Source organism: Leuciscus leuciscus (assembly GCF_965113295.1).
Source record: "Leuciscus leuciscus genome assembly, chromosome: 1".
In the NCBI taxonomy this organism is placed as follows: Eukaryota; Metazoa; Chordata; class Actinopteri; order Cypriniformes; family Leuciscidae; genus Leuciscus; species Leuciscus leuciscus.
The window spans coordinates 6,247,830-6,262,829 of NC_138725.1; the positions used below are offsets into that span (position 1 = coordinate 6,247,830).

The 15,000-nt window shown below is 40.4% G+C and overlaps 2 protein-coding genes across 2 annotated transcripts in view; one reads left to right on the forward strand and one right to left on the reverse strand.

Moving 5' to 3' along the window:
• LOC309508218 (uncharacterized protein) overlaps positions 1-3,684 on the reverse strand; it is a gene marked incomplete at its 3' end in the record, with an annotated part of 18,938 nt that extends 15,254 nt beyond the window's left edge. Inside the window, exons 1-2 of the mRNA XM_082182736.1 lie at positions 3,639-3,684; positions 2,734-3,458 (exon numbers count right to left, since the gene is read on the reverse strand). Coding sequence (XP_082038862.1) covers positions 2,734-3,449 — 716 coding nt within the window. The 5' untranslated portion in view covers positions 3,450-3,458; positions 3,639-3,684. The remainder of the gene's footprint in view (positions 1-2,733; positions 3,459-3,638) is intronic.
• LOC309474055 (uncharacterized protein) overlaps positions 1-15,000 on the forward strand; it is a gene marked incomplete at its 3' end in the record, with an annotated part of 169,306 nt that overhangs the window by 72,834 nt on the left and 81,472 nt on the right. The gene's annotated exons all lie outside the window — the stretch shown is intronic.

A 15,000-nucleotide genomic window follows, 5' to 3' on the forward strand; every position in this document is an offset into this window, starting at 1 on the left:
TCCGCAGACTGCGCACCTCCCCAAACGGACGAGATACTCGTACTATTCTTTGAAACGATGGTTAGGCCCGGCAGGTGCGCACGGACTGGGTTCAGTAATAAAAGGCTTTCAATGACCAAAAAATAATTCAGACTGACAAAATAATAAAAATGACATTCTTCTTTTAAATAATTATAATAATAATAATACAAATAATAATAATAACGACATTCTTCTTCTAAATAACAATAAGCGTCATTAATAATAAAAATCATAATAAGAAGAAGAATATTACAAATTGTCATGCAATTATTAATGTGAATGAATGGTACTCCACATCACATCATCATCACTATTGTACACCCCAATACATGTGACGTGATATGAAATTAAATGCTAATTGTTTGTATTAATGCTGTAAAATAATGCATTGTGATAGGTCATTTGCTCATCCAAGTTTCTCTTCTTTGCTGTCTTCCGTGTGTCTATGGCGTAAAATGAGGGCGTGGGGGAAGCGGAGACTTGAATATATAGGGGCGTGTTATTCTAATGACGATCGTTTCCAGCCGCGGCATTTATCAAGGGCAGGTATTGCGTACACCTGGATTTCAAAGGTACGCACAGCTTCATAAATCAGGCGGTGAGAGGAGTGTAAGCATAATCTTACGCCAACATATACGCCCGTTTCTACGCAAGAATGATAAATGAGGGCCAATGTGTGTGCGAGAGAGAGAGAGAGAGAGAGAGAGAGAGAGAGAGAGACTGTGTGTGAGAAAGACTGTGTGTGTGTGTGTGAGAGAGAGAGAGAGAGAGAGAGAGAGAGAGAGAGAGAGAGACTGTGTGTGAGAAAGACTGTGTGTGTGTGTGTGAGAGAGAGAGAGAGAGAGAGAGAGAGAGAGAGACTGTGTGAGAAAGACTGTGTGTGTGAGAGAGAAGTAGAGAGAGAGTGTGTGTGTGTGTGTGTGCGAGAGAGAGAGAGAGAGAGAGAGAGAGAGAGAGAGACTGTGTGTGAGAAAGACTGTGTGTGTGTGTGTGAGAGAGAGAGAGAGAGAGAGAGAGAGAGAGAGACTGTGTGAGAAAGACTGTGTGTGTGAGAGAGAAGTAGAGAGAGAGTGTGTGTGTGTGTGTGTGTGTGTGATAGAGAGAGACAATGGCCCTCATTTATCAATCTTGCGTAGAAACGGGCGTATATGTTGGCGTAAGATTATGCTTACACTCCTCTCACCGCCTGATTTATGAAGTTGTGCGTACATTTGAAATCCAGGTGTACGCAATACCTGACCTTGATAAATGCCGCGGCTGAAAACGATCGTCATTAGAATAACACGCCCCTATATATTCAAGTCTCCGCTTCCCCCACGCCCTCATTTTACGCCATAGACACACGGAAGACGGCAAAGAAGAGAAACTTGGATGAGCAAATGACCTATCACAATGCATTATTTTACAGCACGTGTTTTGAAACAATTAGCATTTAATTTCGTATCACGTCACATGTATTGGGGTGTACAATAGTGATGATGATGTGATGTGGAGTACCATTCATTCACATTAATAATTGCATGACAATTTGTAATATTCTTATTATTATTATGTTTTTTATTATTAATGACGCTTATTGTTATTTAGAAGAAGAATGTCGTTATTATTATTATTATTATTTGTATTATTATTATTACAGTATTATTTAAAAGAAGAATGTCATTTTTATTATTTTGTCAGTCTGAATTATTTTTTGGTCATTGAAAGCCTTTCATTACTGAACCCAGTCCGTGCGCACCTGCCGGGCCTAACCATCGTTTCAAAGAATAGTACGACGGCGAGCGCGTCGAGTATAGAGTATTACCAACGCATTCTCATGCTAGGGCGTCATATTTGGGGAGGTGCGCGCGCAGTCTGCGGAGACTCGCGCTGCGGAGCCAGGCCAAAGTATAAACAAGGCTTGAAACGTCAGGTAAAGCGCACAGGCTCGCAACTGAAGGAATACATATGCCTACAAATCAAATGCTTTGGTAAAGTCACACAAATTAAACATTGAAGTCCATGTTGCACAAAAATAAACACTGAAGTTTATAATTACTATATTGTTTTTTTGTTTGTTTTTTACAGTGGGTCATAATATATCATATCTTTTAGTTTGTCAGTGCGTTTTGTGGTGTTAGGAATTGTTTTTCTGCACATTTCCACACTAACTCAAAACGTGTGTACATATACACCACCTCCTGAGCTGGCGTAGGATTAGAGCGTGTGTACATGTACACCACCTCCTGAGCTGGCGTAGGGTTTGAGCGTGCGTACATGTACACCACCTCCTGAGCTGGCGTAGGGTTTGAGCGTGTGTACATGTACACCACCTCCTGAGCTGGCGTAGGGTTTGAGCGTGTGTACATGTACACCACCTCCTGAGCTGGCGTAGGATTAGAGCGTGTGTACATGTACACCACCTCCTGAGCTGGCGTAGGGTTTGAGCGTGTGTACATGTACACCACCTCCTGAGCTGGCGTAGGATTAGAGCGTGTGTACATGTACACCACCTCCTGAGCTGGCGTAGGATTAGAGCGTGCGTACATGTACACCACCTCCTGAGCTGGCGTAGGGTTTGAGCGTGTGTACATGTACACCACCTCCTGAGCTGGCGTAGGATTAGAGCGTGTGTACATGTACACCACCTCCTGAGCTGGCGTAGGATTAGAGCGTGTGTACATGTACACCACCTCCTGAGCTGGCGTAGGATTAGAGCGTGTGTACATGTACACCACCTCCTGAGCTGGCGTAGGGTTTGAGCGTGTGTACATGTACACCACCTCCTGAGCTGGCGTAGGATTAGAGCGTGCGTACATGTACACCACCTCCTGAGCTGGCGTAGGATTAGAGCGTGTGTACATGTACACCACCTCCTGAGCTGGCGTAGGATTTGAGCGTGCGTACATGTACACCACCTCCTGAGCTGGCGTAGGATTAGAGCGTGCGTACATGTACACCACCTCCTGAGCTGGCGTAGGATTAGAGCGTGCGTACATGTACACCACCTCCTGAGCTGGCGTAGGATTAGAGCGTGCGTACATGTACACCACCTCCTGAGCTGGCGTAGGATTAGAGCGTGCGTACATGTACACCACCTCCTGAGCTGGCGTAGGATTAGAGCGTGCGTACATGTACACCACCTCCTGAGCTGGCGTAGGATTAGAGCGTGCGTACATGTACACCACCTCCTGAGCTGGCGTAGGATTAGAGCGTGCGTACATGTACACCACCTCCTGAGCTGGCGTAGGATTAGAGCGTGCGTACATGTACACCACCTCCTGAGCTGGCGTAGGATTAGAGCGTGCGTACATGTACACCACCTCCTGAGCTGGCGTAGGATTAGAGCGTGCGTACATGTACACCACCTCCTGAGCTGGCGTAGGATTAGAGCGTGCGTACATGTACACCACCTCCTGAGCTGGCGTAGGATTAGAGCGTGCGTACATGTACACCACCTCCTGAGCTGGCGTAGGATTAGAGCGTGTGTACATGTACACCACCTCCTGAGCTGGCGTAGGATTAGAGCGTGTGTACATGTACACCACCTCCTGAGCTGGCGTAGGATTAGAGCGTGCGTACATGTGCACCACCTCCTGAGCTGGCGTAGGATTAGAGCGTGTGTACATGTACACCACCTCCTGAGCTGGCGTAGGATTAGAGCGTGCCGTACGTCAACGTCCATATTGATAAATCTCAAAGTCACCGTGGTTTTGGGTGTACGCACTTTTGATAAATGAGGGCCAGTGTGTGTGTGTGTGTGTGTGTGTGACTGTGTGTGAGAGAGAGAGAGAGAGAGAGAGAGAGAGAGAGAGAGAGAGAGAGAGAGAGAGAGAGAGAGAAAGACTGTGTGTGAGAAAGACTGTGTGTGTGTGTGTGAGAGAGAGAGACAGTGTGTGAGAGGCAGTGTGTGTGTGTGTGTGTGAGAAAGACTGAGTGTGTGTGTGTGTGTGTGTGTGTGTGAGAGAGGTAGAGAGAGTGTGTGTGATTGAGAGAGAGACAGTGTGTGTGAGAGAGAGGCCGTGTGTGTGTGTGTGTGTGTGTGTGTGTGTGTGTGTGTGTGTGTGTGTGAGAGAAAGACTGTGTGTGTGTGTGTGAGAGAGGTAGAGAGAGAGTGTGTGTGATTGAGAGAGACAGTGTGTGTGTGTGTGTGTGTGTGTGTGTGTGTGTGTGTGTGTGTGTGTGAGAGGTAGAGAGAGAGAGACAGTGTGTGAGAGAGAGAGAGAGGCAGTGTATGTGTGCAGTGTTTCCCCTACAATGTATTAAGCAGCGGCGCAGCAAAATCTTCACTGAAATCTACAATCTTCACAATCTACACTGAAACATGGCGACCGGCGGCGCTGCTAATGTGATGGCTCTGAATCCACTTGTTGACAAGGAAAGAGCAAATGGAAATATTTTTGATTAGGCTAATGTCACGTTGCCATAAGGGGCCGTTCACTTCACATTCACGTTCACATGCAAATATTTCAAATGTGGGCGCGCGGTAAGCGTGCTCATATAGAAGCGACGCGACGCGCTCGTTTTCTCAGGCGTGCCTCTCTTCATGGTTCGTGTGAGTGTGTGTCGGCGCACTGCGCTCTCTGCTCAATGTTCCGCTCCGTCTTTGCGCTGCGCGTTCTGCTCCTTAACGGCCCAAACGCTCCAATCATGTTGGCTACCGATCACGCACTGGAAAAGCAAAGTCCGCTCAAAAAACGTGACATTTCACAGTAGTAGACTTCTGTTTGCTGAACTGGTATAGCCATGCTGGGCAACAATGGTAAAATGACCTGCTCTGATCACATGCTCTGGTAATAATAGCTTTGTATGACTATACTTTATTTTGATAATTAGTCAGTTGCATAGAACTGAATGAAGAATAATATATTGGTGTTTTATATTTTAATATAGGGCTATTTTCTGTCCAATTTGTGTGGACATTTTTATTTTTTTTCCCCTTTTTTGTGTGTTTTTTTATTTAATTAGTGATTCTACATTTAAATTTGGATGATTACAAGTTTGGGGGAAATGCGATTAATCACAGCAAATTGTGCGATTAATAAGTTTTAAAAAAATGTATCGATTCCCAGCCGTAATATATATATATGTAAACCATACATCCCCCTCAGATATTTTTTTTTTTTTAATTTTTTTTTTATACATATTGCCCATTTCTTACATTTGAGCCCCTGCCCCTGATGAACTCTTTGCACGTCTCTGGAGGTTAGTGAAGTAAAATAGGCTATGCAAGCTAGTCACCTTTTAAACTAATGAAAAGTTTCATTTGGATTTTAATGTTCAAAATGTCTACAGGATAAAATAAATGAAAGTACTGGTTACATGATGATGTATCTAAGTGCTAAAGTGTGTTACAGAAAAAAAGATCAGTAGTGCAGGTAAGGTGGAAAGAGTTTCATTTTTCCACTATCAATTTCTACCTTACAGCTGAAAATTAACACAAAAGAAAAACAAATAACAATAATCCTGTCCTAATCCTGTTTGTGACCAGTTCAAGGTACGTGCTGCAATAATCATGCCTTCTGTTGATGGTATGTCAAATTTGTGTGTCTCAAAATGTCCATTTCTATCCACAAAACTTGACAGAAGTCATGGTTTAAGGGGTAATTAAAAAAAAAAAATCTTCCGGGGGTGCATGCCCCCGAACCCCCCGCGAGCAGCTTGGTAACAACCTCCGGCACGTAACAGCACCGCTGCTGGAAAAATTTATAGGGGAAACACTGATGTGTGAGTGTGTGTGTGAGAGAGTGAGAGAGAGAGAGAGAGAGTGAGTGTGTGTGTGTGAGAGAGACTGTGTGTGAGAGAGAAAGACTGTGTGTGTGTGTGTGTGTGTGTGTGTGTGTGTGTGTGTGAGAGAGAGAGAGAGAGAGTGAGTGAGTGTGTGTGTGAGAGACTGTGAGAGAGAGAGAGAGAGAGAGAGAGAGAGAGAGAGAGAGATTTTAGATTTTTAATAACAAACTTTATTCAATCATGATATAAAAGAATAAATTACAACAATTTCAAATCCACACAAGTTCAAAAAATAACTCCTCCTCCACAACCGTACAAAAAACTGAATTGTAACACCACTGTAATTTGAAAGTTTCTATATCATTCATTGCTTTGTAGTACTTAAACTCCACAACAATTCTTGACTTGATAAAAGCTTTAAATAAAGCTGTAATCTCCTGACCACCACTATTTTCCATTCTGTTCTTCCTTGTTTTATAAATTGCGAGCTTTGCCTGTCCAAACAGAAAATTAAGCAGCTGCCATTTAATCTTTTGCTTTTGATTGTATCCTGCCCCTACAATGAAAACATCTGGAGTAAACTTTTCCCCACATTTATCACATACCAAATCCAACAAATTAAAAAGCGTTTGAAGTCTTTTACACTCCAAATAACAGTGACAAATAGTTTCTCTAGATCCACAAAACACACATTTATCATCAGTATCTGGATTAATGACTGAAACAAAAGCGTTGACAGCCACAGCCCCATGCAATATTTGCCATTGTAAGTCACCAGATCGTTTGGTCAATGGTGGTTTGTACAGCACTCTCCACACAGGTTTCATGTCCTCTTTCAACCCAAGCTTATCCCTCCACACTGTATCAACCCTCCCATTTAGTGTTCCTTTATTAAAAACTTTTACAAAGCATTTATACATCACTTTCCCTCCGACTTCATTCAGATCTAAATCCTGCAGTCCGTTGAGATCCAACAAAGGACCTGACATTTCTTTTAAGTCTGGTGTAATCCCAAGTTTTGGAAAAGGGTCTCTTATGTCCAGAGTCACTCTTCCATTCTTAAAATCCTTTATTAAAGTCAATTCCTCCTTTGTCAGTCTTGTTTTCCACATATCCATTATGGTTAGCGTGTGGCGCATTGACCTCTGACCCAACAGAGTAGCTACTGCATTTATATCACTCATCTCAGGTCCGGCCACGTTAACTATGTGCCTCAATGCCACAGTTTTAGAAGCACACAGTATCTGCGTAAGTCCCGAACATTCTCACCCGCAATATCCATGCGAGCTCCTCTGATTAGAGGTTCTTCAAGTAACCAATACAAAGAATTGGTCTCTTCCAGTCTGCAAACATTTAAAAGTCCCCACACTTTGAAAAGTTCAAAATAAAAACGAGGCACTCCAGCCAAACGTAGTTGCTTAGCATCCATTAGAAACAGCGCAGCATCCAGTCCAAGTCCATCTACTGTGTGCAAAATCGTTTTTGCCATCTTCCTCCACACAAGCTCAGCAGTGCCAGTCAGAAATTTCTGAATAAACTGCAGACGAAAAGTAGCATGTCTGCTCGGTAAGTGCACCAAGCCTTGTCCTCCCTCTTCTTTCGGAAGAAAGATCACACTTTGGGGAACCCAGTGTAAACAATCCCCAAAAAAATTAACTCGGATTACCTGTAATCGGGACAGTAGTCCAACAGGTGGATCCACACAAGATAACCTATGCCACAATGTAGAGGCAACCAAGATGTTGATTATTAAAACTCTTCCTCTAAATGACAATTGTGAGTGAATCCATTTCCATTTTTTTCAATTTTCCTTCTATTTTTTCAATCACCCCTTCCCAGTTCTTTTGTTGGGTGTTTAAATCCCCAAGATGTACTCCTAGATATTTTAACCCTTCTTTCTTCCAACTCATCCCACCAGGTAGTTTTGGCATCCCTTCCTCCCATTTCCCAACAGCCAGTGCTTCACTCTTCTCCCAATTAATTTTTGCAGCTGAAATTATTCCAAAATCATTAACAACAGAAACCAGCTGATTAATGTCTTGTTGCCAATTTACCAAAACCATAACATCATCGGCATAAGCTGAAATTTGATGTTGCATATCATGATTCAATGTTAAACCTTTAATCCTATTTCTTAAGTTATTCAGCATTGGTTCAATAGCTAAGGAGTAAAGCATACCAGACAGAGCACAACCTTGTCTGATTCCTCTACTAGCTTTAAACGGGGCACTCAAACCACCATTGACCTTCAGTAAACTCTCAGTGTCCTGGTACAACACTTTAATCATATCAACAAAAACAGAACTAAAACCAAAAGCTTCTAGGGTGTCCCATAAATACTGATGCTCAACTCTATCGAAAGCCTTCTCCTGGTCAATAGAGATAAACCCCAAATTTACCCCTAAAAGACTCGAAACACTTCAAATATCCCGTATGAGACACACATTATCTGTGATTGACCTACCCGGCACACAATATGTCTGATCAAAATGAATGACCTGCCCCATCACTTTTCTCAGTCTGTTAGCCAGAGTCTTAGAAAGGACTTTAAGATCAGAACAAAGCAAACTCACAGGTCTCCAGTTCTTAATCTCCTGCAAATCACCCTTTTTAGGTAGCAATGTGATCACTGCTCTCCTACAGCTCAGGGGCAAAGAGCCATCAGCCAAGCTTTCATTCAGGACAGCCAGCAGGTCCTCGCCCAGCACAGTCCAAAACTCTTTATAAAACTCAGCTGGGAGTCCATCCATCCCAGGAGCTTTTCCACTCTCCATGCCCTTGAGAGCGTTCAGAAGCTCCTCTTCCGAAAGAGGCCTCTCCAGCTCTGCCTTTGAGTCCTCCAAGACATTTGGCAGACCTTCATAGAAGCAAGCAGACAACTCCTCGTCCTTTCTATATTCACTACTATACAATTTTTCATAGAACTGTACAGCTCGTTTTCTAATATCAGATGTCTTTGTCAATTCCTGCCCGTTTTCAGAGCGTAAGGAGTGAATATAGCGACTCTGACCGTTCTTTTTTTCGAGACTAAAGAAAAACTTAGATGGGGCATCCATTTGCGTTAAGTTTTGAAAGCGCGATCGGACCAAAGCCCCCTTTGCTTTAATGCCGAGCAAATCTGACAGAAGAGATGTCTTAGTTTTAAGTGTCTCGATATGTCTTCCCTCCCCAGTATTCTCTGCTAACCCTTGTGCCTCCATTATTTCAGATTCAAGTTTTTTCATTGATCTAGTGATGTCCCGAGAGACACTGAAAGTATACTGTTGACAAAGTACTTTAACTTCAACCTTCCCATAGTCCCACCACTGACGTAAATTTTCAAAGCATAGTTTTCTTAATTTAAAATCATTCCAAAAAGAAACAAAAACACCTCTAAAATTCACATCACTTAACAGGGAAGTGTTAAAATGCCAATATGTACTCTTTGGCTTCACATTTGTTATAAACACATTGCATGTGACTAGACAATGATCAGAAAAACCAGTTGGTGTAATAAAACAACTTTTCACAACATTAAACTGATGCTTAAAACAATAAAACCTATCCAATCTGGCTAAAGAAATAAAATTCTCTCTATTATGCAACCACGTGTATTGTCTTACATTATTATTTAGATCCCTCCATAGATCACATAAACTATGAGTCTCAATCAGTTCATTTAAAGCACGACTTGAAGCAATATGAGGTTCCATATGATTCCGATCTAGACTATAATTCCCTGTACAATTAAAGTCCCCGCCCAAAAACAGAAAATCATCAGAACTACAATTCTGTAGAATTGTATTTACATTTTTGAGAAAGAGTACTCTTTCATTACCATTTGTTGGTGCATAAACATTAATAAAAACAGCCTTGAATTTTTCAAACTGAACACTTAAAAATATTAGTCTGCCAGGTATCACATGTTTAACCTCACATGAGATAGGTGAGAAATTCTTAGCAAAAAGGACAGCCACCCCTCCTCTAGTAGAGCTCATGTGAGTAAGAAACACTTCACCCTCCCACTCTTTTTTCCAGTCAATTTCATTAATACAGTCACTGTGTGTTTCTTGGACAAATGTTACATCAATAGTCTTTTGTCTGATAAGCTCAAACAGCATTGCTCTTTTATGTATATCTCGGGCTCCATTCAAATTAAGAGAGCTCACCCTCATCACACTCATTAAAATAAATAGTATGAGGGGACATAAACCAAACAAAACATAGGAAAACAGCGATTATGTGGTTTCGAAGCCATCTTCAGTTTGTACTTCTAATTTCAGTTTGGAAACAAGTTTCTTTAATCTGTATATTTCTTGAACTGTAAACTGTTCCCCTCCTTCACTTCTCATTAGCATTGTCACTGAGTTAATAAACATTCTGCGGTCAGCAAAAAACTCCTCAAACTGGACATTTTTCACATTTTTCGTTCTTTGCAGGAATGATTTTATTTAGTCAAAGTTGTAATCACTGCGTCGACTTCGTCCTGTCCTACTGTCCACTACTTCACCATCAGAATCATCAATCATCCTGCCTTCAGTATCAAGTTTATCAGATTCTGTTTTTGTTTGTCTACTCATTTTTGCCATTTCCGTACTCTTCCTATTTCTCTTTCTCTTAGTATTGGGTACTTTGAAAAGTGTTTCATCACAAGCAATGTCTGTCACCATCTCTTCCTCCTCCACAATAGACTCAGCCACATTAACAACAACAATAGACACTGTATCAGTTTCTTTCTCCCCACTTTCTGTATTTCGCCCCGCGGCATTACTGCCGTCATCATCATCTTCACTAACAGAATCCTCCGTCACCATCGCGCTACTGTTATCGCGCGCGGTTTCTCCGCTTGGCCCCGGCTCTGGTATGGAGGTATTTTTGGTGCAAAACTACTGAACGCCTGTGACAGTGGAATTTGAAGTTGTAGAGAATAGCCACACATGTGTATCAGTAAATTTGAAGTCACAGAGAGAAATGTTTTAAGAGTTGCAAACTTGTAGACTTTTTTTTATCTTCCACAAACACAACACAACAGTTACACCTTCTCAAATTCTTCATTGCAGGTGCACAAATCCTATTCTACAAATCACAAATTAAGAAACTCATACGCTCACATTTTTGCTACAGTTGCTGCAGTGAATATGGTGCAAAACACATTTACACACCCGCATCAAGAAATGTGAAGTCACGGAGAAATTTAGCTCATCTGCAAATCAGTATGTGAATTCATCCAATGAGAGTTGCACACTTGTAGAATATTTTCTCACAAATGTCTTGTATATTTTTCTAGCACAAACACAAGTACATAACTACAGCTGCTTGAATCTGCTGCGACCAATCTCAAACACTGTTTTTCTCTTTCAAGTGACAAGTTTCGCGCGCTCTCCCTTTTGCACCAAGTGCACCGTGAAATGTGGGGCAAAAGTGAGTTGTGCATCTGTAGAGGCAGTGGGCGGAGCCTACATGAATATTCATGAGTTTCCCAGGCATGCACGTGGAACTGCTCATTCTAGTTCACGCTCCTCGTTTCTCAGCAGGTTTAATGGATTATTTCAAAAAAGGTAAATATAGTTTCAGCGCGAACTTAAACTACAATTGTGTATCGTTTTGTTAAATTCATAATGTTTTTATTAATTCGTCACTGACTGAATGATTGCTGGCATTCACTTCGTGTAGGCCTATATACAGTAGCTACAGCAAACTTCAACTCGTCGTATAAATTGCACCTTGCGAAGCTTTAAAACTGTGGCTTTTACTAATTATTATCATTTGTTGATTGCAATAAATTAAATAAACCCTCATAAATGTATCTGTGGACTAACACTTTATAAAATATATATAATATATCCTGGTGTGATTGTTCTTAAATTCTTGTTCGTTTAAATAAGCCAAATCATTTAAGACCAAACTCAAGCATGAATGTGTTGCTTTAATATAAACAAAATTGTATGGACAAAAGTGGATAAATTACATTTGATACAACTAGGTTACTGTAAATGAGAAACAAAAAACACTTAACATTATTTTACGTAATAAGAGCATGCGCGTGGAATTGCTCATTCTAGTTCACGCTCCTCAGCAGGTTTAATGGATCATTTAAAAAAAGGTAAATATAGTTTCAGCGCTAACTTAAACTACAATTGTGTATCATTTCATAAAGTTCATAATGTTTTTATTAGTTTGCACGTTTTGTGCATTCGTCACTGACTGAATGATTGCTGGCATTCACTTCGTGTAGGCCTATATAAAGCACAAACTTCAACTCGTTCATTTCGTTGTGCTTTTCCTCTGTACATTGCAATGCTTTAAACTGTCTTTTGTTATCATTTGTTGAATGTCACTGCAATAAAAAAATAAAAATAAAATAACGTTCCACTTTTACCGTAAAACCAAAAATTCCTGAACACCTGAATGATTACAGCAACACTTATTTCCAACAGAAGAGCAGAATATTTCTAAATACATGAACCATTACCATTTAATTTATTTATTGCTAAGCTCTTCTGATACCTTACCTTATGAAGCTTTACAACTGTGTCATCTCTGGCAATAATCTCTGGGAAATAACTCCACAACCATATCCATGTCCAAATAAACATTTTGCACCCTATACTGATGTTTCTCTTTGTCATGTTCTTTCTTTGACCTTATGTGTTGCTCTGTGTGCCTGGATGATACACAATGATGACAATTGATACAAATGCATGATCTACTTCTGACTTGAACTCTTGAAAATGAAACCTTTAAACTTTGTTGGATCAATGTTAAAACATGACATTCTGGTATTTAAGATTTGCATGACAAAAGTTTGGAATCAATATGATTTAAGAAATGTTATACTTTTATAGCAGGCAAGGTCAATTTCCACACTTCATTAAGCAGCACAACCATTTTCAACTGTGATAATAATCAGAAATGTTTCTTGAGCAGCAAATCAGTATTAGAATGATTTCTGATTTTTTTTAAAACATTAAAATAGAAAACAGTTGATACAAATATTTCACAATATTACTGTTTTTCAGATAAATGTAGTCTTGGTACCTTAGAGGTACCTTACCTTAGAACCTTACTAATACCAAACTTTTGAACTGTGTATATTATTAAATCAAAACCAGCACAAGCACACCTTGCAATCAAAACATTAAAAATAATATTGTTACATTATTTTGCCAGTATGTTTGTAAATATTTTTTTTTAGAACATCAAATTGGTGGCTTATTATATTGCGTAAAATAATGTTAAGTGTTTTTTGTTTCTCATTTACAGTAACCTAGTTGTATCAAATGTAATTTATCCACTTTTGTCCATACAATTTTGTTTATATTAAAGCAACACATTCATGCTTGAGTTTGGTCTTAAATGATTTGGCTTATTTAAACGAACAAGAATTTAAGAACAATCAGACCAGGATATATTATATATATATTTTATAAAGTGTTAGTCCAGATTCATTTATGAGGGTTTATTTAATTTATTGCAATCAACAAATGATAATAATTAGTAAAAGCCACAGTTTTAAAGCTTCGCAAGGTGCAATTTATACGGCGAGTTGAAGTTTGCTGTAGCTACTGTATATAGGCCTACACGAAGTGAATGCCAGCAATCATTCAGTTAGTGACGAATTAATAAAAACATTATGAATTTAACAAAACGATACACAATTGTAGTTTAAGTTCGCGCTGAAACTATATTTACCTTTTTTGAAATAATCCATTAAACCTGCTGAGAAACGAGGAGCGTGAACTAGAATGAGCAGTTCCACGCGCATGCCAGGGAAACTCATGAATATTCATGTAGGCTCCGCCCACTGCCTCTACAGATGCACAACTCACTTTTGCCCCACATTTCACGGTGCACTTGGTGCAAAAGGGAGAGCGCGCGAAACTTGTCACTTGAAAGCGAAAAACAGTGTTTGAGATTGGTCGCAGCAGATTCAAGCAGCTGTAGTTATGTACTTGTGTTTGTGCTAGAAAAATATACAAGACATTTGTGAGAAAATATTCTACAAGTGTGCAACTCTCATTGGATGAATTCACATACTGATTTGCAGATGAGCAAAATATCTCCGTGACTTCACATTTCTTGATGCGGGTGTGTAAATGCGTTTTGCACCATATTCACTGCAGCAACTGTAGCAAAAATGTGAGCGTATGAGTTTCTTAATTTGTGATTTGTAGAATAGGATTTGTGCACCTGCAATGAAGAATTTGAGAAGGTGTAACTGTTGTGTTGTGTTTGTGGAAGATAAAAAAAAGTCTACAAGTTTGCAACTCTTAAAACATTTCTCTCTGTGACTTCAAATTTACTGATACACATGTGTGGCTATTCTCTACAACTTCAAATTCCACTGTCACAGGCGTTCAGTAGTTTTGCACCAAAAATACCTCCATACTCTGGCTCTAGGTCTAACTCATCTGCTCTCTCAGGACACGCACGCCTAACGTGTCCTGTTCGCCCACAGCCAAAACACTTCATAGTATCAGATGATACAAACACAACGTAATCAAAGCCGTCAATTTTGAATTTAAACGACACATTCAGTTCATCCAAATCACTCTTTAGGATCATATGTAGTTGCCTTCTAAAACACACAACATGCTTAAGCAAAGGCGATTTACACCCTAATGGGATCCTTTTCATTTGTGAGACAACTTTTCCATGCCTAGACAATTCATTAATCAAGAGCTCATCTTTAATGAAAGGTGGTGAATGAATGTTATCTTTCTTGCCGGCTGAACCAGCGGTATTACTGGAGTAAAAGTGTCCTGAATTACTACTCCAGTCTGCACTACACTGTTTACGTTTTCAATGGTATCAAGGAAGATAACCACAGCACTGTTCATTCGAGAAGCAGATATTATGCTATTAAAACCAACAGCGTTACCCACAGCTAAACTACAATCCTCCACAGAGCAGTTCATCACAGGCGCGAGTTTTATCCCGTGCCTGCGTGAAAGCTGCTCAAACTTTGTTTGGCTTGGACCCGCCATTGCTAACCAGCAAAACGCTGGTTAACAGCATTCCTCAAACCCCACACTCCTTAAACTTTCTTTGTATTCTTTTCAAACAATTTTTAAACCAAAAACCCCAAAACAGGGACAGTGTAAAAAGAAAGAAAGAAAGAAAGAAAGAATAGACTCACTCGCACCACAGCACTCTGAGAGAGAGAGAGAGAGAGAGAGAGAGAGAGTGAGAGTGTGTGTGAGTGATAGAGAAAGACTGTGTGTGTGTGTGTGTGTGTGTGTGTGTGTGTGTGTGTGTGTGTGAGAGAGAGAGAGAGAGAGAGTGTGTGTG